This window comes from Chelmon rostratus, chromosome 2 (genome assembly GCF_017976325.1).
Source record: "Chelmon rostratus isolate fCheRos1 chromosome 2, fCheRos1.pri, whole genome shotgun sequence".
NCBI lineage: Eukaryota > Metazoa > Chordata > Actinopteri > Chaetodontiformes > Chaetodontidae > Chelmon > Chelmon rostratus.
Window position 1 is genome coordinate 27132522 of NC_055659.1, and position 26260 is coordinate 27158781.

Sequence of the window (26260 nt, forward strand, 5' to 3'; positions counted from 1 at the left end):
AAGAGACTGAAAAACAAAGGGCGGGAGCAAAGTGACTAGAAAGAGGCACAATGGGGCTACTAAGAGACTCAAAACCACTGAAATATGAATATAATTAGACAAGAGACAATAAATGTACATCTCAGGACAATGTCCAGAGAATCAGGTCCAGTAGAACAGTACAACATGTATAGTATTGGGCCGTATCTGCAATATTACAGAAAGAGTGGAAAGCAATAAACAGGCAAGCAGAAAAGAGCACGATGCAGCTACACTCTGTGCTACGTCATCAACATAATGAACATTACCCTCCTGCTCACCATGAGACATTGACTCTGCTTACACATGGTGCTTACGCTGATATTACCCAGGCTTTGTGCTAGGGAGCTGGCAGAGTAAAGTCTCGGGTTCAGGCTTCTGCAAACAAGAAATCTCAATGAGAGTAAAACCATGAAAGAGATGGGGAACATGAATTTCTACAGTCTAAACGTCGTGTCGGATTGATCTGTATGTGACCTTCCTCTCTCTCTATGTTTCCCTCCAGATGGGCTTCTTTAAAAGGTCAGATCCATATGGGACGACCATGGAGAAGGCCCAGCTCAAACCGCAGGCGTCCTCCGAAGCTTAGATCCCTGAAGGAGCCTCAGCTGCAGCTGTTCCAAAGAACTGGAATTATTGTCACATTCCCAAACAAATAAGGAAACTTGCTATTGATAAGCAGGCAGCCCATTTATGAAGGGACACTTATGGGTGCTGCATCACTGGAATACACTATATCTGGTGCTGCACTAACATGCCAAAGCAGGAAAGACTACAGGGGTCATGCAGTCGAATGTGCACTGCTGTTTTGGACATGAATTTGTACAATCAGAGCATGAAGCTTCTGTAGAAAGAGCAGCAACAAGGATTTGCTCCTGAGAAGCTCATCCCTCTGGAAAAATGTTTTGTTGGAAAATACTTTTCATTCTCAGTATGTTGACCAGGAAAATATTTGAACTTCACTGCTCATATCGATACAGGGGAAGAAATGCACCTCCAACAAAAGGCACTAAAGTTACAGTATTTCTTCATTCTGAAAAGGTGTATTTTAAGCCATGTTTGTGATCCTAGTGTTTGATATTGTCTTGACATTCCTGCTTTTGTATGATTAATACACCACTTTTTATTTATGGCACAATGTTTTTCCTATTGTTGTTGAATGTTGTACTGTACTGTCTGCAGGACAATCCTGATGAAACTGCAATGTTTAACTTGAATTATTCCTCTCCCATATTGGGAGGTATTTTGTGTATGTTGTAATGTATGTAATGTATTCATTGTGTTATGACCCATTGGTGTTATGGCCCGGAATAAAGACTAATTTTGTATACCCACCAAAAAAAATATTGATGTGAGTTGCAGGTAAACAAAATAAAGCAGAAACCATTGCTACTGAAATTAGATACTGTCCGATGTTATCCTGTTGGAAATTAAAGGCTTACTGACCAATGAAAAAGCACTAACAACATGTAGATACAGCTTTCATTCTTTCTTTCTTTCTTATGATTTGAGTTGACAGATAATGTCTTTGCATTTTAAGTATCTTATCAGTTCTCCATATTTAGTCATCTAAACACTGAATTAGGCGTCTCAGTCTAATGTGTTAGCGGTCCGTTACCCCCCTCTGCAGGTGAGAGATGTTACTACAATAATCCAGAGCATGTCTTCTGATGCCTTTAAATGCCTTCAGGAGTATCAGTAGTTTGTGCTGCTGACTGCCAACAACAGCGCCAGGAAAGTGATGAATATGACCCAGATGTCAAGATGAGACATTTAGAGAGTCATATCTTATTCATTTCAAACCTTCATCTTGAAAATCACGGAGGTTTCCCTCATTTGAAATGATATTGAGATACAGAGAATATGCAGTCTAAAAACAAAAAATTCAGTGAAAACATTGCACACTGAGTGAAGTGGTTTGAGATCATTGTTTTGAGTTGTCCAGGGGAATTGCAAGTGTCGGTATTGAAAATGTGTTGTAGCTAATTCCATGTGCTCAAAAAGCTAAAGGTCTTACAAATTCAGAATAAACTTTTGAGAACTGAAGCATAAGAGAGTTGACAGAGAGAATTTAACAGGGTCCTGTGGTCCAGTTCAATGTAGATATTAGACAGGGTGGCAAATGTCCAGTAAGGGATTCATGTATGAAAAGATAAAAGTGTTTCTCACGCCTCTGTGACAGAGAGGGCAAAACAACTTTGTTATACAGAATGCAATGGTGAGTGTCATAAGGATCTCTGCAAATGAACCTGAGACAGCTTTGAAGCTGTCTGTAGATAGTATCATCATAATGAAGGACTCATAGAAAGACTGGCAGAGAGTTAAATAATGACTTTGTACAGAAAGAAGAACTTATCCACAAAACTGCTAGTTTTTTAGGGCTGGATTACAAGGAAGCACAAAGGATTACAAGGAATTGCCAGAAAAACTTCATTTGACAGTGGACCTAACACTGCGAAGAGCTCGAGGAGAGACCAAGGATTCTGCAGATCCTGGAGAGCATGGGCTTGAAGCTTAATGACAGAAAGTGCAGTTTGTGCCAAAAAATAGCTGAACTACCTGGGGTACTGCATGGGAGGAGCATGGGCATCCCCCCTGACCCTCCAAAAATAAAGGCCATTACAGAACTACAGCCAGTATGTGTCATACCAGACCTGTCGAGATTCCTGGGTATGGTCCATTACCTGAGGAGATACCTGCCCAAGCAGTCAGAAGTGGTATGACCCTTCAATGAATTGCTGAAGTCTGAGGCTGTGTGGACTTGGGATACAGCATGAGCTGATTCATTTAACTAGGTAAAGCAGTTTGACTCCACCCCACCCATTCTTCCATTCTATGATGTAAAGAACAGTGAGCGCAGATATAAGCAGCTACAGGCTGGTCAGCGTACCGCTGCAGCGACATGCTGATGGACCGAAAACAGTTGCATCCTTGTCAAGAACACTGACCGATTCTGAAAAAAGATTTGCACACATAAAGAAATAATGCCTAGCAGCAGATTGGGCCTATGAGAGATTCTCCATGGTCAAGACAACTCAACACTTCACACAGAAGACAAGCCGCTGGTCCCTCTGATCAACAGCAGACCTCCACATGGAGGTGCCAATGCCTGCTCATGCATCTGATGAGGTACAGAGTACGTGCCAGGGAAAACACTGACAGTAGCCGACACGCTGTCCAGGCAGCTATTACCAGTAATTCAGAGTGAGGTGTCAGAACTTACCTGTGAGGTTTCTGCGTTTGAAGCCCTGAATGCATGCAGACCATACCAACACAGGGGAAGGAGTATCCAACGGCAACACTGCTACCTTCAAGGCCCTGGCAAAAGATCAAAGCAGACATTTGTGAATATGCAAAACAGAACCACTGGATTGTCACTGACTATTTTTCTTACTAGCTGGAAACAGCTCACTAGCCCGTGATGACCGAGACCACCTACACACTGCTAAAAAACATCTTTGCCAGGTGGGGGTGCCCAGACAAGCTACACAGAGCACACCCACCTCTTAGTCGAGGGCAGAGCGTGGCAGAGAAACTTGGCAATGAGTTGAGCTGGATGACAGCAGGGACAGTCTACCCCATCACCTCAGGTTAGGGACAAGTATGGAAGAAAAATGTGGCTGTACATTGTTTAAAGTCCTTAACTACATTAGCTTATGAAGCATCATTGAATATGTTCTATATGTTGCTGAATGTTCTTCTAACCTACGCTGTTTGGACTATGGAAGTACAGAGGCTACTTGCTGTTTGCTGTGGTGACGTCCTCGTCCATGTGGCTCAGTTACTCCATGAAGAGACACTGTACAGAAACATATTATTACTCTGCATGCATCTATGTCTGTGACTCAAAGGAGGGGAGACGTTATGTGAGCGGACAATTCAGGGACTATTTCATGTGTACATGTGCAGTGATCAGGATACCATGGAGTGCATCATACAGGATACGGTCAGCTGTATAGCTGGTTCACTAGCTGTCACAATAAAAACATCTCAAGCGTGGAATGTAGTCCATGCTAAAGAGGAGCGCTGGATGTTTTTTGTTGGTGTTCATGCGCTGGCTCTGAGTGACATTTGTGCTGAGTTTGTGCATGTGTGGTTCTGCTGAGTTCTGCTGGATGCTCCCTCCCAACCTGCAGATAGGGTGTTTTATGTCCCTCCTCCTCCTCCTCCTCTCCCTCCCTGCCCCCTTCCCTCTCTCTCTCTCTCTCTCACTGTGTGTGTGTGGGGGTGTGTGTGTGTGTGCTCCCTGGCTATAAAAGCTACGCTGTCACGAGGCCACTATCCTGCAGAGGAGCTCAAGTGTAAGTCAGAGAAAGCAGAAACTACACTTGCCTTCCCCTGGCTGTGAGTATTTCATTTGCTGTCTTACGTATTTACGCAGAGCAGAGAGTATCATTTGCAACAGAGCATGACATTAATGTGCATGTTCTGCATCTTTTATGCCGATGACTTTGAGTCTGCAGGGGCAGATGACTCAGCTGTTTCGGTTTGCAGTCTCAGTGAGCTGCCGAATGCAGGAAAAATATGCAACTAAGTGGTGTTTCGTGCTCAAAAATCTGTTGATATAAATAAATCTGATAATAGACCTCCACTGACAAATCTGTAACAAAGCCAAAACTGCTATTTCTACTTTCCAAAATGGTTATTACTGTTTGTGTTGTGAGTGAACTCCAAAAAATGAAGGGATATGTGGGGGTTTCAGATGTGGTATGTAAACTATGTAGAAAGCTATATAAAAGTTAAAATTATATACTGTAGTTATTCCTATACACTCCCTAAGTACGATCATTTCAATTAAGTTACATTTTAGTGTCTAACTTGGGACACCCTAAAAACAGCCTCCAAACAACCCCTGGAACCAGTTTCTATGGCAACATGCTATCCCAGGTTGTTTTCCTGCTGACGCTTTCCTTTTCATTTCCTCCTGATGCCTGTTTGATGACTGGTTGATCCTCTCTGATACCTCCTATTCAGCATGTAAAGAGGGGTGGCTTTTGCCTCATGTATTGTGCTATGAGTTGGCAGACGGGGTATTAGTGTTTGGGTTTGGAATCCGTGCCCCAGATTCGACCCAGAGTCCCAAACTGGGTCAGGCTGGTTTTATTTATTATTTTTTTTTTTTTCCAACACTGTGCCCATCATTCAGTTGTCAGTTTGCCTTCATGCCATCATTGTCAGATGATCCTTGTACATGTGTACGTGAAGACATGGTTGCATGCTCCTGGAGAGAATGCAAATACAGTTCAATACCTTGTCTGGTGGGAGTGATCGGGATCTGGACTGCTTGGGAGAAACTGCAGCAGAGACAATTATTGAACTATGTTGCTGTTTCCCGTTTCCCGCTCCTTGTTTACAGGCCCTGTCCTCTCTGTATAAATTGCAACCATGGCCAGAAACCTGCTGAAGAATCCCAATGGAGAGGGTAAGATGGAATTTTCTTCATGGAGGATCTGCAACCTTTTAAGTTTTGAATGGGTCAGGGGATCTACTATGGGGTGATTTCCAGCTACTACTGCAAAACTGTAATTTCAAATTAATCTAATTTTCCATTGCTAATAATAAATAATGTTCATACTTAATTTTTTTACAAGGAACTTCAGTTCATCACAAGATTTGATTTGATGTGAGTTTCAATGTAAAAAATGTACAACTTAAACATTTGGAGAAAAATGGGGCTGGATCAGTTCTGGTCTTGATCCCCTTTTGTTGCTGCTCAAACTTGATAAAAAGTTAAAAACCAGAGAGTGTACCTAGTAGAAAATCCATAATACTACTATTGACAGCTTGAGACTGTACAATCCCCCTCCCAGAGCAGCTGGAATTCTGGGAGCTGACAGAGAACGGAGGGAGTCAGTGGAAGGTGGAGGACATGCCGGGAGACTGTGGCTACGACTTCTGCAACGAAGGAGTGACCAAATACTTTGCAACCTCCTTTGAGTAAGTGTTGACTACTACGTCAAGTCATGTGACTGCATTTACTGTATCTACCCAACAACTGTCCCTAAAAGATCGATATAAGTGGAAATTGATTCTAGAAAAAAAAAAATTAGTTGGGAACTGTAATCCCAAAGAATTGGGACCTTTAATATAAATGGAACTATGAAACCCTGGAAAAATGTGGCATGTGGCACTTGTGTGTTACTACAAAATACAATTTGACTGAGGCATTTACACACATCCGCATGAAATAAGACAACACTTTAGATGAGTAATCCAAAACAACAAAGTGTTAAAGTCAGAATGAATACTGTAGATTTAATTTAATAACTCAAAGCAATGGAAACCTACATTATGCTTAGTTGCCATGCAGAGTTCATCCACCTTGGTTTTTGGGATATTTAGAGCTTGCCTTTATTTGTTTGTCTCCCACACCCCGGCCATTATTTGAGACCAAGCTTTTCTTTGAGAGAGCATTACAGTTTCTCAATATGTTACATTATTTCTCATCTATTCAATCCACTAATCAGTCTGACAAACTGTGTCGTAGGCTGTGTCTGAAGAGACAGGTGATCGACTTGTTAGCGGAGGGTTTCTCTTCTGAACAACTGGACGCCCAGCCACCCGTCACGGTGGAAGACTGGTAAGACAGAGGTGGACTGTTGTGCATTTACGTAGCTTCTTTAAGTGACTAGTATCACTGATTAACAGGCGACTCATCCTGCAGGTACAGTGGCAGATCGGATTGTGGTTGCACCTATCAAATGACCGTGTGTCTGCTGGATGAGAATCATGAGGTCATACAGGAGTTCAAACCTGACCCAGTGACTCTCGATCCTGAATGTGACGACTGCTCGTGGAAACAGGTAATGCACTGTACACTGATAGGCCCTTCCTGGAGTACAGGGACATAGGGTCACAGTGGTCCCTGGTCATTAATTCCTCTTGTGTTTGAAAACGCATTGTCTAGGACACCCTGATGCACAGAGGTCCACATGAAGAAATCCTTCAAATTAAGCAGCATGTTGTTTGTCCATGTCCTATAGAACACATCAAAGCTTTTCCTAATCTGATGCACCTATCAGCAGCATAACATTACTCTGTGCCTTCCAAAAGAGCTACAAATCGCTGTTGAAAAATCAATTTTATGATGTGACAACGCTACAGTTAAGATTTGGTTATATTTTGGGAAAGATTGTGGTGTGGGATGAAATAAGTATGTGACAGGTATTCAGACAGAGAACAGCCCTGCCCTAAAACAATGCAGGGGGCAGCACTGATGGGGGTTTGTTGTTTAAGACAACGAAATACGATCCAGGAAATCTTAATGTCACAGCAAATCTGAAAAGTTGGCGCGCTGCAATTATTTTATCTTTTGTTGCAACTATCGTGAGATAAACAGTAGAAATAAAATGTAGTTGTACAAAAATGTAATCCTCCAGGAATGTGTGCCTGCATGTATGTCGAACACAGCACATTTCTGGATGATGGTGAGTTGCAGCAAAAGATGAGCCTGGTTCAACTGGTTAAGGTTATGGAACAGTCATGGTCATTGTTAAACACTGATTGTTGAGTTCCGACCATCTCCTTCTGTCATAACTACTACGACCACTAGATGGTGCTGTCACACAATGACATGTTGTTTTAGGACCCTTGCTGGTTTTCTCTCTCTGTTTGAACTCCAGGTCAGCCATACATTTTCTAACTATGGCCCTGGAATGAGTCACATCTCCTTCGAACACGGAGGACAAGACACCAAGTTCTGGGATGGCTGGTTTGGAGTCCGGGTCACTGGGAGCTCTGTTATTGTCGAGGTCTGACCAGGAGGAAAAAGGGTGAAAGAAGAAGGGACAGGCGAAGGAGGAAGGCTTCAGGCTGACAGAGTGGTGTGTATGTTCTGAGGTTTCAAGAGGACCAGCTTTGCCTTATGCACTTAGCTTGCACATTTGTATATCATGTACAAAAAATACTGCTCCTGCTATGAAGACCCCAGTTGCAAATCTTGAAGAAGAGCTATCACGGTGGCATGTCAGCTTTACTAACCTCAAGATATTAAAGCTACTGCTTGCAACACGGTCATTAATCATGGTCCATTCACTCTGCACAGTGACTTATCCTGGTGTTTAACTAAATAATGTGTTTTGTGGGTAGGGGTGTTGTAAGCAGTCAAGTGGTTGACCATTCAAATTGAAATTAAAATCACTAAATAAACTGTAAACTACATCAATGCCTGTTTTGTCACATTGACCTTATATATTCAGATCTAATCAACTAAATGTGATAATCTGTCATCCCAAGATGATCAGATTGTTACTGAAAATGGAGGGTTCAGCTGTGTGTGGTTTTGGTTTGTCCTCATCTACAAGAAACTGACAGTAGGTGGTTGAAGGTGTGAGGCAAAGGATATGAAGACTTATTACCAACCAGTCATATGGTCACAATGGGTTTCTGTACGCAGTGGTTGAAGTTGAGTACAGGCAAGATCAGTTACTCAAGTATTGTTCTTAAGTACAATTTCAAGGTACTTGTAGTTTACTTGAGCATTCTCCTCTCTGGCTTGTGACATACAGTATAGTCAACATGTCAAAATTTGGATTTTCAACAACAAAGTGACACTTGAGGCTATTTAAGACAAAATTAAGACAACATTGTAAGTGGTTAAGGTTAAGTGCACCATAGGATGAGAGGGACTACACTCTAGGTGCATCCGTTAGAGGCTGTGACAGTCATGGCCTTGCATACTATTTTCATCCCGTTTAAACAGAGGGCTTTCTGTGGAGAGTTTTTCTCAGAGGAAACTCATTGTTCGAGGCATGCAGTCTCAAATTTGAATACGGCAGCTAAAATAAACAAACTTGTCAGATGGTTTAATTTCAATAACTTAAGAACTAGGGATGCACGATAATTATCGATAGTTATCGGCCCGATAACAGGAAATTATGACGTCATTCCGATAAGTCCGATATCATGACGAACAGCCCCGATAACATATGTGTTTTTGTCAGCACGGCAGTGCCTCGCTCCCACTATGAGACCAGAATGGCCTGCAGTGAATGCTGCGTTCAAGTGACGTTAGCATAATCAGAAAAACTCTTTCTCACTGAGAAAAATCAAGAATACCCCCTCATGCCAGGAAACAACTCGTTAACTCGGTCATAATTTTGCGAGTTGCTGACTTGAATTAACATTCGCAGTATTTCTTCACATGTTATACACACAAAATAGAAACATGAACTTAAATAGCCCGAAAGAACGACTGGCAAACGAGGGAACGGGGGAATGTACGTTACACATGAATGCAGCATGCGGTACAGCGTGCTAATGAAAACAGTTCAGACTTCTTCAAAGTTTCCGAAGGAGACAGTTCGCTGGTTATTCGTAACAAATGTTCCAAGCGAGTTCCACTAGGAGGAAATGGCACACGCTTTAATACCTGATCCGTCACCTGAAACATAAACACCGCTTTGACGGAGTTTGGAAATCAAATGAGGACGCCCGGCCTGCTTAAGACGCTAACGTTAGCAAGCCAGCTGCAAAGAAGCCACCGGGACTTACGCGTCGGCGAGGCTTTCGAAAAGTCCAAGAAATTTGCCAAAGATGACCCACGGGCTAAGGTTATTGAAGATTTAATCATGGACGTGATGGTGCTTGACTTACTATGGACTGCCCTTCTTCAGTTTGTTTACATAGATAAGTCTAAGTAAGGGATCACGTATCTTCCTTCAGGATGACATAGAAGCCCGACGCGACGCTTCTCCGTAGGAAACTGCTCACTATACGTTATCCCGCTTAGGACACGGCTTACTACTAAAGCATTCAATAGTGTGACACAAAATACTGATTAAAACATATTTTATTGATTTAAAATGAGTCTACTCTCGCCTGTCACCGCTCTCACTGCGCAGCGGCTCTGAAAGTAAACACGTACGTTGCCTAGCAACCGCCAGTCACTGTGCGCAGGCCGGCAGGCAGGAAAACTTTTTTCTTTACAGATATTCAGCGAAATCATGTAAATAGTGTAGAAGTGATGGGATATCCCAGACCCGAGAGAGACGTAGCTGGAGACAGAGTTTGGTTTACCGCTAATTTTTTCGGACTGACGGATAAAAGTCCCGCATCAGCTGATTTCTGCTTTCAGCGTCAGACATTAAAAAATCTGACTCCAGTTTTGTCTCCACTAAGCAGTCTTTTAGCAGACCGATCGTCCATGCTGTGTTTCTCTTGGTGTTTTTTTCGTGTCTGTCGGCTTCAATCTGGTCAATTTCTGCGTCCTCAAGTCTTTTGTGTCTTAATATCGCTCCTCCTGTTGGTCCAGCGTTGTTCTTTACTTTTCTCGTCTTTTTTGCTGGGGACATCATTCTCCAGCCAAGTGTTTGGTCCTCTCCAAACAAATTAAAAATAATGCACGGAAAATGCTCCATATTTTGCCTCTCAAATCAGCTGGCGATGTGTTATTGATCTTGGTACATTAAGGATTTCCCCTTTAGTCTGACTGTTAGGAACACCGCTGAATTTTCGCGATTGACCAATCAGAATTGAGTATTTAAGAGCGCCGTCTTCTAACTTCTGTCAGTACATATGCACTGTGCATTATTTTTGTTGTCATTGAGGAATGCACTTTTCAGTTTATTTAAATAAGAATGTTTGAATCTAACTTGTGCCAGTGCATTAATTTTCTATGTATATTTATTTTTTGTAAACTTCTGGAATACACTTTTTCAGTTTGTAATCCTGATGCATATATTTGCATCATTTCAAGGGGCCTTTATTTTTTATATCAGTAAGTAATGCACCTTATTTAAATTGATGTGAGATATCAAATAGGTTTGTTTGATAGCTTTAAGAACATGTTTGAGAGGCTTACCAATAGTTTCTCTACGGCCCGGAGGGACGAGCTGGTCGTGTGTGACGTAATGTGTGATAGGCTGAACTGACTGCATGTGTCCCTGCTTCTTTGTCGACCTCCGACCCCGGTGGCTGAAATGTTTTCTCAAACATTAATTCATCGACAGTTTAGTTTTCAAAGCATCTTTTCTCTTCTTTTTCCCGGTGGAGTGATGCATTGTGGGGCAGCAGAAGCTGAAACAGCGTCCTGCAGCTTCAGGTCTTCAAAGCTCAGTTGTGGGAGTGTCTGATTGGATCAATAATTATCTGGATATAACCTAAACATAACAGCAGCACAGATGTCACATATGTAATAAATATGAGCTGGGCAGCACTTTAATGTCCAACAAAACGAATAGAATGAAAGCAGCAAACATTAACGAACCTTTAGCTCGTCTCAGTTAGCCCAGCCGTTCATGTGCTGCTTCCTTTGCCTGATCGCAGTCTGCTGGTCTTCCTGTATCTTCCTGACAGCAGGGGGCAGCAGCTCACAGCTGTACGAGCTCTCTGGCTTCCTGCTTTTGTGCTGTCATATGTTCTGACTGAGTCGACCCTGTTCCTGGATGAATCCGCCATCCCGACAGACCAGAGCCTGAACGAGCTGAAGTCACAGCAGTGCCTTCACTGGTTCAGTGAGGCAGAGGTCTCATTGAGCGCAGGAACAGTTTGATCCGGCTGGAATCTGAAGACGAGCTCGGTGTCCTGCAGCAGAACTGACCTCAGGTCAGGTTTCTGACAGTGAACAGCAGCAGCTCTGAATCATCTCATTGACTTTCCTCTGCTGAACTCAGGAAGCTGCCTTCATGCATGTGGTTCAGTCACTCACATGAAGCATCCGTTCAGAGGTCATGCTAAGCTAACCTAGCTAAGCTAAGCTAGCTGTCATTTCCTGCAGATGCAGTTTATCAGGCTGCTCTGAGACGGAGTCTCTCATCTGTCAGTCAGTCAGAAAACTGTCAACCAACCACAGACTGCAGTCTCTGCTCTGAGGCCCCACCCACCTGTCAGAGACCAGGGCCTGCACCTGACCTGAGGAAGCTTGTGTTCCAGATGGCCTCTGTGTTGAGTGGTGATGGAGGTGATGGAGGGAAAGCTGCAGCAGAGGGTGGAGGCGAACATTGTGCTGCCGACAGCCGACAGCGTAATGAAACATTAACGAGAGTCACCTTTTCATCTTTGAGCAGACCTTCACTTGTTGACCTGACAAAGTTTTGTCAGGTCAGCCGGCTTCCTTGGGATCGCCCGGAGCGCATTGGCCATGTTTGGAAAGAAACGAGCCGAGCAGACGACAAGGTCTCTCTCGTCGTTTTTGTGTGTCTGACGTCACCGATGTCAGCAGAAAGACTTCCTGTTGCTTCAGGAGGAAAGGTCAAAGGTCAAAGAGCCGAGGGACAGACACGGGTTGACAGAAGGTGTCGATGGTGAAGTTTCAGAGCGCCGGGCTGCCGCCATGGAAACAACTGAAACATCTCGGCAGATGTTTGATGACTAATAAATGTGGTTCAGAAGTTCATGTTCCCCTCAAGATGAATATTAATAAGTGAATTGATCCTTTTCATCAGCGCCACCATCAGGTCAGTGTTTTAGTGCTCATAAACCAAAGTGCTAGGGAGCAAATACCTGCAGAAATAAAGACACTCCCATCAGCCTCAGCTGCACCTTTTGCTAATTAGCTAAATATTAGCATGCAGTCTTAAAAAGTTAAGCTAAGATGGACATGGTAAACATTAGACGTAGCTGCTAAACATCAGCATGTTAACAAAGCCAGTGAGGCGGATCTTACTCCTCAGAGGATGAACCCTGGAGATCTGAATGATCGGGTGCTGTAATGAACCCAGCTGCCTCTAGAGGACAGCAACACGACTATCCTGTTTTCAGCATCGCTAACCGGTGAGTGGGTTTTACTGGTTTTAATCGGGCAGTCAGTAACACACACGCTGATCAAAAACTGTGGATTTTCAGTGTTTGGTTCAACCATCGGTTAACTGGACTGAGCAGAAACTACAGAGACCCACCATCACTCGAACGCTGCGACGTTCAGGGAAAATACACATTCTGCATGTTGGTGTTGTTGAGCTCACAGCTGTTTGTTTACCAAACCTGAATGAACAAAGTGAATCTGAGTCAGTTTTTAATTCTGATGTGAAGCTGCAGCGTCCAGAAGGTTTATTTTAACATGTTGGAAAAGAAGCACTTCAGTTTTTACTTTGATTACTTGGAGGCAGAGTTACAGAAACAGAAACTGAGCTGTTAGATCAAATGTAAAGAAGTTACAACCACTTCCTGTCAGTTTTCACTTCTGATAAACTGGAAATATTTCATGTTAAACCCTGTTACCGTGGTTACTCAGTGTGATCTGTGATGTCACAGTGTTGTCTGTGATGTCAGTGTGTGATGTCACAGTTTGATGTCACAGTGTGATGTCACAGTGTGATGTCACAGTGTGATGTCACTGTGATGTCACAGTGTGATGTCAGTGTGTGATGTCACAGTGTGATGTCAGTGTGTGATGTCACCGTGTGATGTCAGCGTGTGACGTCAATGTGTGCTGTCACAGTGTGATGTCAGCGTGTGATGTCAGTGTGTGATGTGATGTCACAGTGTGATGTCAGCGTGTGATGTCAGCGTGTCACTGTGGTTTATTTTAACATGTTGGAAAAGAAACACTTCATTTTTTACTTTGATTACTTGGAGGCAGAGTTACAGAAACAGAAACTGAGCTGTTAGATCAAATGTAAAGAAGTTACAACCACTTCCTGTCAGTTTTCACTTCTGATAAACTGGAAATATTTCATGTTAAACCCTGTTACCGTGGTTACTCAGTGTGATCTGTGATGTCAGCGTGTGATGTCAGCGTGTCACTGTGACTTCACAGTGTGATGTCAATGTGTGATGTCAGTGTGTGATGTGATGTCACAGTGTGATGTCAGCGTGTGATGTCAGTGTGTGATGTGATGTCACAGTGTGATTTCAGCGTGTGATGTCAGTGTGTGATGTCAGCGTATGATGTCAGTGTGTGATGTCACAGTTTGATGTCACTGTGATGTCACTGTGATTTCACAGTGTGATGTCACTGTGATTTCACAGTGTGATGTCAGTGTGTGATGTCAGTGTGTGATGTCACAGTGTGATGTCACCGTGTGATGTCAGCGTGTGACGTCAATGTGTGCTGTCACAGTGTGATGTCAGCGTGTGATGTCAGTGTGTGATGTGATGTCAGCGTATGATGTCAGTGTGTGATGTCAGCGTGTGATGTCACAGTGTGATGTCAGTGTGTGATGTCACCGTGTATCAGTGTGAGATGTCACAGTGTGATGTCACAGTGTGATGTCACTGTGATTTCACAGTGTGATGTCAGTGTGTGATGTCAGTGTGTGATGTCACAGTGTGATGTCACCGTGTGATGTCAGCGTGTGACGTCAATGTGTGCTGTCACAGTGTGATGTCAGCGTGTGATGTCAGTGTGTGATGTCACAGTTTGATGTCACAGTGTGATGTCACAGTGATTTCACAGTGTGATGTCACTGTGTGATGTCAGTGTGTGATGTCAGTGTGTGATGTCACAGTGTGATGTCACCGTGTGATGTCAGCGTGTGACATCAATGTGTGCTGTCACAGTGTGATGTCAGTGTGTGATGTCAGTGTGTGATGTGATGTCACAGTGTGATGTCAGTGTGTGATGTCAGCGTATGATGTCACCGTGTGATGTCAGTGTGTGATGTCACCGTGTGATGTCACCGTGTGATGTCAGTGTGTGATGTCAGTTTGTGATGTCAGTGTGTGATGTCACCGTGTGATGTCAGTGTGTGATGTCACCGTGTGATGTCAGTGTCTGATGTCACCGTGTGATGTCAGTGTGTGATGTCACCGTGTGATGTCACCGTGTGATGTCAGTGTCTGATGTCACCGTGTGATGTCAGTGTCTGATGTCACATGTGATGTCAGTGTGTGATGTCACCGTGTGATGTCAGTGTGTGAGTCAGTTATTAATTCTGATGTGAAGCTGCAGCGTCCAGAAGGTTTATTTTAACATGTTGGAAAAGAAACACTTCATTTTTTACTTTGATTACTTGGAGGCAGAGTTACAGAAACAGAAACTGAGCTGTTAGATCAAATGTAAAGAAGTTACAACCACTTCCTGTCAGTTTTCACTTCTGATAAACTGGAAATATTTCATGTTAAACCCTGTTACCGTGGTTACTCAGTGTGATCTGTGATGTCACAGTGTTGTCTGTGATGTCAGTGTGTGATGTCACAGTTTGATGTCACTGTGACTTCACAGTGTGATGTCAATGTGTGATGTCAGTGTGTGATGTGATGTCACAGTGTGATGTCAGCGTGTGATGTCAGTGTGTGATGTCAGTGTGTGATGTGATGTCACAGTGTGATTTCAGCGTGTGATGTCAGTGTGTGATGTCAGCGTATGATGTCACCGTGTGATGTCACAGTTTGATGTCACTGTGATTTCACAGTGTGATGTCACTGTGATTTCAGTGTGATGTCAGTGTGTGATGTCAGTGTGTGATGTCAGTGTGTGATGTCACCGTGTGATGTCAGCGTGTGACGTCAGTGTGTGATGTCAGCGTGTGATGTCACAGTGTGATGTCAGTGTGTGATGTCACCGTGTATCCGTGCATCCCTATTAAGAACAAAGCATGCTTTGAGTATGACACACAGCTTCACTTTTCTTCCTTCCTGCCCCATCAATCATCCCGCGACCCTTCAGATTTACTTTGTAACCTTATGAGGGGGACTCTATTCGTCGATTGGAAATTGCTGTACCAAATCAAACTACATCTAAAGTAGATACACTAGTTCCACCTCAGTTAACTACAACATTAAAATCTGTGGTGGAAGAACTACTAATCTTTTTTTTATTGAAGTGAAAGTAGAAACATACATCGTGTTATAGTCTCTTACACTGTGGAGCACAATGTTGATTAAAACTCCAGTATCAATGCAGGAACACACAGAAGCAGACTCAATCTATTTCCCCAATGCATGCTGGGAGGCTTTCCAACACACCTATGTCATGCAAACTGATCAGCACTGAGCTAAAAATATGAATGCTGACAATGGTTTCGACACTCTACTCATTTTGCCTTTGTTTCAAAATAAGAGCACACTGTTGTTTAAGATAAGTGCATCCAGGATTAACAAATCACTCCTCAAACTGTGTTCAAAGACCCAAATTAGCTGGATGAGAATTTGCAGCATTAGCAGGTTTATATTGGCCTGTTAATAGCATGTTATCCTGAACTAGTGAAGAAACATCTGAAGACCAGGGCTCAGGAAATACAACACAAGATAAAATGTAACCACAACCATCACCGACTGTTTCACTTTAGTAAGTAAGTGGACAACATGCAGACACTATCAAATAAAAACACATGTTTAAAAAAAAGACACACTTTATTTTCATTTAATCAAAATTGGATAACTCAAGTGAAAGTAGATGACATATGCACAAAACAATATAAATATTTTACAGTCATGAGACATAAAGAAGTTGCTTAGATTGCCAAACATGTGAAAGCAGTATTATTCATGTACAGACCAGTTATCGCTGCATACAATACAGAGAGTGTTCATGGCATATTAAAAGAACTGTCTGTTTTGAAGCTACATAAAGTATTGTTTATGGATGACTGCAAAACAACTTCTTGTTCTACCATCCCCACTTAAAGGATAACATTCGTTTCGGGGCATCCATGCGCAGCCTCTATATAACGCATTATCTGCGGCGAAACTCGTTCATATTCCAATATTTTGTTATGATATGCTGGTGCTATTCCCCTCTGAGCCGGCGGTCGGCTAGTTTAGCTGTAGTTTAGTTCGTTATTGCGTATTCGTAGCCGACCGCCGCAGAGTCAGCCGTGTTGTGGCTGGCTGCTCGCAGCGCGTGGCGTTCGGTAATGACATCATCCACGTCAGAGGTAGTTGTCAGGAGACGCCGGATGTTGATAACATGCCACCACCGGCTCAGAGGGGAATAGCACCAGCATATCATAACAAAATATTGGAATATGAACGAGTTTTGCCGCAGATTATGCGTTATATAGAGGATGTCCCGAGTACTCGCATTATACGGATATACGCGCCGCTCCTCTGGGGCTAATTTCTTCAAAACGACTCCAAATGCCACCAAAGTTGTCTGGGTGAGTAAATGGTCGTATTTAATGATACAAATAAGGTCCAGGTTGTAAAAAACGAAAGTTATCCTTTAAATCAATCAATCAATCTGTGGCTTAATGATTAAGCAGCCATCTTAATGATATAAATGATGCACATATTGGGATGATAAGAGACAATAACTGAGAAATATGGCAACGTGCTCTACAAAGGTACAAGTTGTGGGAGTACTAGGAGTAAGTAAAGTATGGGAACATTTCTACCTGGTCCAAATAATAAGGGAATAAAAGCAATATTTCAATTAATATTGATCTCCAAAAACTGTTGTCTTATTTAAACAAGACAAAGCTCACAGTGGACACTCGTGCTAAACTACACCAATAATGTCCATTCATCTTATCTTGTGTCAACAAAAATATTTTATATGTCGACTTTTTGGACGACAAAATTTGTATTTGAAGCGCTGCACAATAATATGTGCATTTATTGCAGCACTTCTGAACAAGAGAATTACAGATTTAACAAATAACAAATAACAACTGAACCTATAAAAAAGCCCCAAGCCTTTAGAAGGCTTCATCAACACCTCCACCAGGGCAGGTAGTTTTTGATTGTTTAAGCCTCATTGCTAAGTTGTCAAGTTGGTTTGTACAGAGTCAAACATCACTTAATGCAGCTTTGTTTGCATCTACACATATCCCCATGGTTCCAAAAGTGTGCTTTTAACTGGCAGGTGTCTGACCAGCTGAGAACATGCTGACCATTTTCTTGCTCAGCTCTTGAGAGACTTAATATACAGCTCATGATCTGTTTGACCTGGTCAGCTGATACATCTCAACATATGTAAATTTGAATTTTGACAGTACTGAAAAAAGAGGGTGAAAGCTTATGTCAACTTTTACATTAGTGTAACAAAAGTATGGGAAATGTCAGTGACCTGATATGTCAGTAGGAAATATGTAACTCTGCTTTCTATTTGAGCAATTTTTACCTAGAATACTTTCAGTTAACAATTACATCAGTTTACTATTACCATAATCTCTGGCATATTCAGGTTACGGAGAATCTGAAATCTGAGCCAGTAAAACAGCAAAGATTGTCTTATTGAACATAAGTGTGTGGCTGCGTGTTGCTCTTAGTGTGCGTACATGGTGTTTCCGGGGGGTGACAGGTCCTGGTCAAAATGAAAGAGGAAGGCAGAATAGGCAGGAACTCTTCATTCTCCTTGTGACTGCATCTGTTTACAAAAGGCCTCAAACTGCTGCTGCTCCAACTCTGTCATCACCTTGTTTAAGGCATAAATCTGTAAATAAAGAAGGGAAGTAGACACAGTTGATTACACAGGTTTGAGAAGTTGTGTGACATATAATACATTAGGCACACGGGTAGAATGAAGTCTCTTGAGGAATAGGATAGTGTACAGTTTGCTTGCCAGATTTAAAAATAGTGATGTTAGTCACCTCTGCTCTCTGCCGTTGTTTCAGCTCTTGCTGGGCAGATTTCTGCTTGGCTCTGTCTCCTCTGGTCGGGGTAGAGTTCAGCTTTGACTTGTCTTTACGGCAGGCAGGCTCCATGTCCACAGTCTTCCAATCAGCCTGGGAGGTTTAAGGTAAGATACTCAGTCTGTCATTTACTGTAAACAACCCAAAACAACTGAGGTTGTTTTAAGGTAAACCCGATACCAAGCCCTTCTGTTTGCTTAAACATAACTTGCAAACTGCAGACAGACACGCCAGAGGCAGCTAGAAGTTATGGTACCGATGGCCTCCTGCTGCCAGATTATATCAGAGTTTTATTATTTTCTTTATTTTTTTCTGGGAGACTTTATGCTATTTGTAGGACGTTTAAGATAACGTAACGCAGCGTTTCATTCACATTGTCACATAACGGATTGGCCTAAAGTAACGTCAGTATCTAGGACAGGTAAGCTACGGTACACAGTTACAAAGCACGTATTTCTAGCTAGCCAATTTGGTCATGAGACTCACACTTGCCGGATTAGATCATGTTCGCTAGCTAGCTAGCTGTAGTTTACTTTTTAGAGAGTAACAATACAACCAACAATAACATTTTGATTCCAGATAACTGTGAACTTACCCGTTAAAGATGAAAAGCAGAAAACAATAAAATAATTTCATGAAAGTCAAGTTAGCCAGAAACTTGGCTGTAGCTAGCTACTCACAGCTGTCACAAGGTGTTACGAATAAACAACTCCGTGTTTCGCAGTGAGGCGTTTGTACACGGGTTCCGGTTGTGTGACATTGGTTCCGTTTTTACTTCTGTCTTTCGTGGTGGTTTGCTAAAGGACTTAACTGCGCATTACCGCCATCCAGTGTTGTGAAGTGTGGACTACAGTACTTCTGCCCTGACTAATTCCTTCATATTATTATTATTATTATTATTATTATTATTATTATTATTATTATTATTATTATTATTATTATTATTATTATTATTATTATTATATTTTCTCCTCAACTCAAGTAATCCATATATCAGTATACCTAATCGTTCACTAAAAAACCCCATCCCCTCTTGTCCACAATGTCCAGTTAAAAACAACAACAACAACAAGTTTTTTCTCTCTGAAAAGTTAGCCACTAAACTGCTCTCCTTGCCCACCAGGAAGTATTACATTTCTTCTTCTACATTTTCGCCGCCGAAAGCCATCACATCTACTTCACCACATGCATCCTCCATTTCCGGAGAAAAGTTATGCATATAAGGGGATGGCAGTCAGATACACCTTCCATCGCCAACTGGGTTTAGAAATTGGGAATATGGTGGGAGGTATGGAACACAGTCTGGTGGAAACTCAAGTCATCCTAGATGTCATCAGTCTTTAATTGATGTGATTGTATGTGACAATAAAGAATCCTCTTCTTCTCTGGTCCGCCCCTCTGCTCACCTGGAATGAGGATGCCATGTTGTGTGTTCAAGAATGTGATGAGAAGGTCAGTGTTGTGGTTACCAAGGTTGACTTACTGATGGAGGATGCCTTAATGGCTACACACAAGGTAATAGTCCAGGGACAGTCACAATGGCACCGGTGGCCAATAATATTCTATCCCCTTCTTTTAACTAGGTTAAAGTGAGCCTCACCAATATCCTCATCCTCTTCCTTCTGTAACCCTCGCTAGCACTTAACAGTGCTAAAGCTCTAATTTCTAAGAGAACAGCGAAGCAAGGTGTTTACACCGGTGAGGAGTGGGTTTTGCCACTTGGTCAGTAAAGCTCAGCATTTTGAATGCCGTTGCTTTCCAGAGGAAGGAGGAGGAGATTTGAATTGTGAATGGTATACCGACTCTCAACTAGGTCTGACCACAAGATGTCACTCTTGTCTAATAGTCCAGTTATACTCGTTAGAGTGTGCATGATCCTGCATTAACACAGATATTTTGGCCAAGCGACACTCTACATTGAGCTGATGTGTGCATCTGATTGGTAGGTTTGAATTCAGGACAGAAGTTTGATAGGACACCCTCCAGTGACCAGTGTTGAAGGTTTTAGTGTCTCTAAGCCTGATCCCCTTACACCTGTGTGTTTGACAAAAATGACTATTTAGATCATCAAAATGTTTCCTACGTGTTTCCCCTTTTTTAACCTTTGATTTAGAACAGCTAGCTGATGAGTGCCTCAGCTGTGTCAGGACTGAGCCTGGGACCAGAGGAGGGGTGGTCCAGAAGACATTTATCACCTCAGAAACAAAAACATCATTATGAAGGGACAGAGCCATTAAACACTCTAACATATGAAATGTGGAAATCGTCCTCTCAGACCAAACTACCCGAAAACACTGGTCGTCTCTGGTGTTGTTGTGAACTTGCGTCTGAATGTGTGCATGTGTGCCCTCTGGCAGTGCTGTGCCACAGAGATTTATCACGGGGCATACCAACGGTTTACCTGGATTTATCCTCCAACTACAGGAGAGCACTCTCCCTTGAAATAATATCCTGCCAAGAACAACTTCTGCTGAATGCTGCAGACAACAGCCAGGCCTGCTGCTCCATATGCACTGCAGCGTAAAGGAAAAACACACGTATAGAAAGCTTGGCAGTCAACAATCTAAGCAATAATTTGAAACTTTTTTGTGTGCTTTCCTGCTCTCTGTCAGCATTTAATATAACACACAAGTTATTTGGCCTTAACCATGGTCCTGAAATCTTTTAGAATTGCTGTCATAAACCCCAAGAGTTCAGAAGTGAGAGAAAAAAAATCCTCAAGATGGGATTTGCCTCATGTAGCACAAGATCATTTAAAAAACAGACAAGCTTGGTAGTTAGGAAGTCATCATGTCTGTCAGAAACCACCCAGAGAAAAATCCAAGGTGAAAGACGTCACAGTACTGACCACGCTGTTTGATTGACAAGCGATTTCTGGGAACAGCAAAGCACAAAAAGCCACAGTAATGACTGAACCAAACTTAGTAACTAATCACAGGAAAAAAAAAAGTACTGCATGGCACCTTAGGTAAGTCAGTGAGATGATTTTAATATTGTGCTGATGGTGGTAGGGCTGATTATAAACTAACATCTTTGCATCATGGGTAGGTTTGAGAAGGCCCACTGTGACTACACAACATCAAAGTTAAAGTTGTGGCAGAAAAAAAAAAAAACAACAACTTTGCTATCTTTGTAGAGATATTAAAAGTTTGAGGCTCAAAAACGCAGCCTTATCAGGACTGTGTGGGTGGGGACTGATCAGAGCTGACGCTGAGCCGGCAGCGTCAGCAAACAACCCACCGACTGTCATCACATTTTCATTCAAATGTTGCTAAATTCCAGTTGGTGCATGGAAATGTGTGACATCACCTTTTTCCAAATTTCCAATCACAACCAGAAACTTAACTAACGTGGGCAGAAAACTGCATTATCATGTGGATCCCCATCACTCATATTAAGAAGCTGAAATAGATTTCCAGCACCTTTAACGCTAGTGGTATCAACTTTTCACATGAGTCTTAGGAAACATATTTCTGAATACAAAAAGCAGTTTTTTGTTTGTAAAAGATCAAGATAAAACATGCTTTAGCTGAAACAAAGGTCAGATTAATAATTCACGAATTTGGTGAGTACAATATTTTTTATTACAGATAGGAATGATGGCCAAAACTACAAAAATAAGAATGACATTTTAATTAACCAGAATTGTTCTTTAATTTGCATGTAAATTACATGTTTTGTGCTTTGTGTTGTGTACAACTGACCTGGGCCATATTTCCTAAAAGCATTTTAATGCTAAAATGATCTTAATCCCATTGTAAAGGCCCCTTTACACTGTATGATTCTGAGCAGTCGACACTTGGACCAACAGCCGATTTGGAGCTTTGGCGACCAAAAACAGCCTGCAGCAACTCTGACAGTGTCAGATATCGAGGACCAGATTCTCACAATGCAGCTATGACTCTCGTCTATACACCAACCAATCAGAATGTGATGTGAAATTAACAAATTTACAGAGAACTTCACAACATTAACCAACATGATGATGGCCAAGAAGATAGCTGAGAGGGTTTTGCCTGTCAATGGCGACCTATTAGTGTTTTCAGTTTTAAAGGTTGCCTTCTGAAGCCAGATGCGGAGCAGAGGGAAGGCGTGGCAGACAGAGGAAGAAAAGAGATGAAAAGGTTACGAAGCAAAGGAAGAGAAGATGGACAGATGGTTAAAGTTTTATAGAGTGGCAGAGAGGTCTAGGGAGGGTAGGGATGAGGTGTGGAGAGACGGGCCAAGGAGACGGCAGCGGCACAAGTGTGTGTTAGGAGCCTTGTTCTTCTAAATTAAACTCTCTCTCCAGGGGGAAACGCAGCTCTGACTGCTCTTTCACACCAGCGGCCCTGAACACACAAACTCACCACAACCTCCTAACCCTGCTCGCCAGTCCCCTGCCAAAACACACACGCACATACACAGCACGCACACACGTAAGCACGGTGCGTACAAATCCCCACAGACGCGCACACACGCATGCACACAAAGTCTTTCAGAGCTAAAAATAAACGGCCGCGGTGACTGTGCCTAAAATAACTGGACACACAAACACAAGCGTAAACATATGCCCACTGTACGCGCACACACAAAAGCCCTCACGAGTGTCCACACACTCAGACATGAACATGCGAACGCACTCTCTCGCTCTCTTCACACCTGAGCCCCAATAGACCTGCAGCTGCCAAAGCAAACAGCAAGCGGCAACCAGAAAAAAAAAAAGAAAGATATTGACAGGATATGACCTGACAAGCAGGGGTCAGTGTGAGTGATACAGCACACACGCACGCACGCAGACGCAAACATCAGGACATACACACTCTGAACCCTGTCAGCCTGTATTTGAGGTTTCATTTTTGAAGCCAGGAGAGGTTTTCAGATTTTGTGCCTTCTGAACACCACTCTGCTTCTCTCTGCTACAGTTACATGTCGCTGCCTGGTACAGTGGTCCCGAAAGACGAGTGTCTCGATCATGGGCACCACAATGTTTTCTGCTGAGATGTGCGGTGAGGAGCTGGAAGAAATTATAATTTGAAATGTAACTTGCGCCACTGAGCAAAGATTAGAGAAAGAGGATGTGGCTGCGAGAGCAAACACCCCAACAAGCATTCAATCAGCAGTGACATGCAGAGGTGTTTCATGCAAGTTTAAGTCAAGTCACAAGTCTCTGAGGTCAACTACACCAAGTCGTGTCACAAGTCTGTCAGAGCAGGTCTCACATCATGTCTCAAGTACTTGAGGTCAAGTCCAAGTAAAGTCTCAAATCCTGGACCCCAAGTCCAAGTCTGAAGTCTACATGAGTCAGTCTCAAATCAAGTCTGAAGTACTTGAGGTCAAGTCACAAATCTATCAGAGCAAGTCTCAAATCTAGTCTCAAGTGTTTAAGGTCAAGTCCAGGTAAACTCCATGAGATCTAATATAAATTAAGCCTGTTAGATTCAATCTATAGTTGAGTCTGGAGTCCTTGACTTCAAGTCTAATCAAATATGAATTCTGTCAGATCAAGTCTCAAGTCATTGAGGTCTTGAAGTCTGAGTCACAAACTCTGTAAGCCAATTGCAAGCCAAGTTGCCCTGACTTGTATTTACTGTAGGTCATTTTAATTTCATAATCCTTCCAGTGTAAAGACTGAATAATTCAATATTCAAGCTGTGTGGCTGTGAGACCTGGCTGGTCCTGCCTTATCTTTCTTTGCTCTGGGATTTTACGCTAAACTCTCAGGTCAGCTAATTATCACAGAAGTCAAGACCAAGTCTAGTTTCCACTTTAAAGATTTTCTCTGTTGGCAAGGACAATGTTGTGTATAGAACTGCGTGAGTTAGAACTAATGATTGTAGTGTGCAATTTTAGCTCTGAGTGAGGTGGTGAGGATGTAGGTGATAACGATGATTTAGAGGTCGCTGGTGTTTCAGAGCTTCCTGTGAAACAGGAGCAGGCGCAGAGTGCCTCAGTGCTGAGTGATCCTCCTCCATCCTCTCCAGAGACAACAGCGACTCCTTGCACAATTCAGAGGAAGTCCTAATGTCTACCAAATCCAAAAACATCTGTATTCAACAGCCGACAGCAGCCCGTCCCCCCCTCTCAGAATCAGGATCCTCTTGGAGTCTGAGGGACTTTAGACCTTAATCTCCTGTCTCCTCTTCCAGTGTCTCATATACCAAAACAGACTCCCTCTGGGATGTGTTTGTGTTGTAAGTGCTGTAATGTGCATGAACACACGGTGTTGTGTATACATTGGTCTCACCTTTGACACGTATAAAGGTATTGAATATAACATACTATATACTATATATATATAGTATATACTGTCTTACTGTCACTGTGTTCTTAAAATGGATTTGGCAAGAACAATTCACGTTCCAGTGTCCATCACACACCTTATACACAGTCATTTGTGGCACATGTATATAGTAGGTGAGTAGAGAGCAGTAATACACTAAAGCAAATGAAAATGAGAATTTAATCATGCACCATAGACCGACTGAATCATATAGTCTGTTATAGTCTGTCCCTTTGACAGATGTGAACCAGGTAGGCAGGCAGACAGAAACTGACAGCAATAAGGAGGTAATGCAGAGCAGCTGTGCAGCCAGGTGACTGTCAGGTGATGAGTGGGCAGGTTTGGCGTTATGGTACTCACACATACTCACAGACAGACGAAGGAGAGAATGAACCATAGACAGAAGACAGAAAAAGAGAGACAGAAAGACACATACGAGCAAGAAAATCATCAAATCGAATTCATCAGCAAAATGCACTCAAAGCATTACAAGTAAAAGCAGTCAGTCAGCAGAAACAGTCAGCCTCTGTGACATGCATAGTGATCGTCAACCCAATCAGCCCCCACAACAACTCTGTTTATCACCTTATAAATATGTGTGTTCAAAAGGCAGTGGGATGGTGTGTCTGTGTGGGGACATTAGTTTCAAATGAAACCTGTGTAAGTCTCCTGCACACTCATTATTCTTTCTGCATTCCTTCTGGTTTCGAGCCAACGCATCCACGGACGAACTTGTTCGGCATAACCGCCCTGTGTTTCCCACACACGCTCACAAATGTACTTCTAATTGCCGTCACTCAGCTCGTACAGGCCCCTTCTTCCCCCATCGCCCCCTTCACCCTCGCACCTTGGCGGTGAATAGAGGGGTGAGAGTCGGGGACAGGAAGGAGTGCGGAGGAGTGAGAGGGGTGAGGTTGAAGAAGGTGATGGTTCGTGCCACAGGACAGAGGGGAACAGTGTGTCCTTTAAGCCCATGTGAGAGAGACAGCGGGGTCAGTGTGTTTGGCCTGGCCGGGGCTCCTCCGTCTCTCTCTCTCTCGCTCACTTTCTCGCTCTCTGTCCCAGGAGCTGCTTCTCATTAAGCCTGTTTGTTTTGGCCGACACACAGTGGCACTTAGCAGCAACACGCTCGCCCACGTGTGCGCGCGCAGACACACGTGCATCGCAGACACACACACACACGCACACACACATTCGCAGTTTTGTTTGTTTTGGCAGGGACCAGGTGCCACTTAGTAGAGCCTCTAAACGCCAGCGATCGGCCGAGCACACCAGCATGTTTGCTTTTGCCAAGCGCGGACACACACCCCCTTTTGATCGTGCACATCATCTAACCAAGATGAAGCGTGGTGACTGTCAACATGGACACCAGGAATTAATATTTTACCCATTTTCACCCCCATAGGAATAACCTTACTTCCCCAGTAACCACAGGTGTCATTGACATTAACCATTTCATTTAATTTTAAAATCATTTCACATCATTTTATCTTTTTTTTTTTTTTTTTTTTGGAGTAGCTGGTAG

The 26260-nt window shown here is 42.8% G+C and overlaps 3 protein-coding genes across 4 annotated transcripts in view; 2 read left to right on the forward strand and 1 right to left on the reverse strand.

Moving 5' to 3' along the window:
- Nucleotides 1-1446, forward strand: part of LOC121613837 (integrin alpha-5-like) — a 44210-nt gene extending 42764 nt beyond the window's left edge. Inside the window, exon 30 of the mRNA XM_041947506.1 lies at nt 524-1446. Within this exon, the coding sequence (XP_041803440.1) occupies nt 524-607 (84 nt within the window). The 3' untranslated portion in view covers nt 608-1446. The remainder of the gene's footprint in view (nt 1-523) is intronic.
- A 2797-nt stretch (nt 1447-4243) lies between these two features.
- On the forward strand, nt 4244-8152 carry fbxo2 (F-box protein 2). Of its 2 annotated transcripts, XM_041960656.1 has the most exons (6): nt 4244-4362; nt 5375-5440; nt 5829-5955; nt 6506-6598; nt 6683-6821; nt 7641-8152. In XM_041960656.1, exons 2-6 carry the CDS (start codon nt 5404-5406, stop codon nt 7773-7775), a joined length of 531 nt encoding a protein of 176 aa, XP_041816590.1. In that variant the 5' UTR covers nt 4244-4362; nt 5375-5403; the 3' UTR covers nt 7776-8152. The 2 variants fall into 2 exon arrangements, with proteins under 2 accessions (XP_041816590.1, XP_041816597.1); XM_041960663.1 differs by lacking the exon at nt 4244-4362 and having other exon boundaries at nt 5396-5440; nt 5802-5955.
- Nucleotides 8153-16957: 8805 nt separating this feature from the next.
- LOC121622944 (small vasohibin binding protein) lies at nt 16958-19206 on the reverse strand. The gene is made up of 3 exons (XM_041960028.1): nt 19069-19206; nt 18432-18566; nt 16958-18274 (listed from the first exon to the last, which is right to left on the reverse strand). The coding sequence occupies exons 2-3, from the start codon at nt 18543-18545 to the stop codon at nt 18188-18190; spliced, it is 201 nt and encodes a 66-aa protein (XP_041815962.1). The 5' UTR covers nt 18546-18566; nt 19069-19206; the 3' UTR covers nt 16958-18187.
- Nucleotides 19207-26260: the final 7054 nt, after the last annotated feature.

What these genes read in the sequence shown, in the direction of transcription:
- fbxo2 (XM_041960656.1), top strand. Translation starts at nt 5,404, where the DNA reads ATGGCCAGAAACCTGCTGAAGAATCCCAATGGAGAGG. An exon ending in GAAGAATCCCAATGGAGAGG is followed by an intron (nt 5,441 to 5,828) that starts GTAAGATGGAAT and finishes TCCCCCTCCCAG; the next exon opens with AGCAGCTGGAATTCTGGGAG. An exon ending in ACGACTGCTCGTGGAAACAG is followed by an intron (nt 6,822 to 7,640) that starts GTAATGCACTGT and finishes TTTGAACTCCAG; the next exon opens with GTCAGCCATACATTTTCTAA.
- LOC121622944 (XM_041960028.1), bottom strand. Translation starts at nt 18,545, where the DNA reads ATGGAGCCTGCCTGCCGTAAAGACAAGTCAAAGCTGAACTCTACCCCG. An exon ending in AACAACGGCAGAGAGCAGAG is followed by an intron (nt 18,275 to 18,431) that starts GTGACTAACATC and finishes CTTTATTTACAG; the next exon opens with ATTTATGCCTTAAACAAGGT.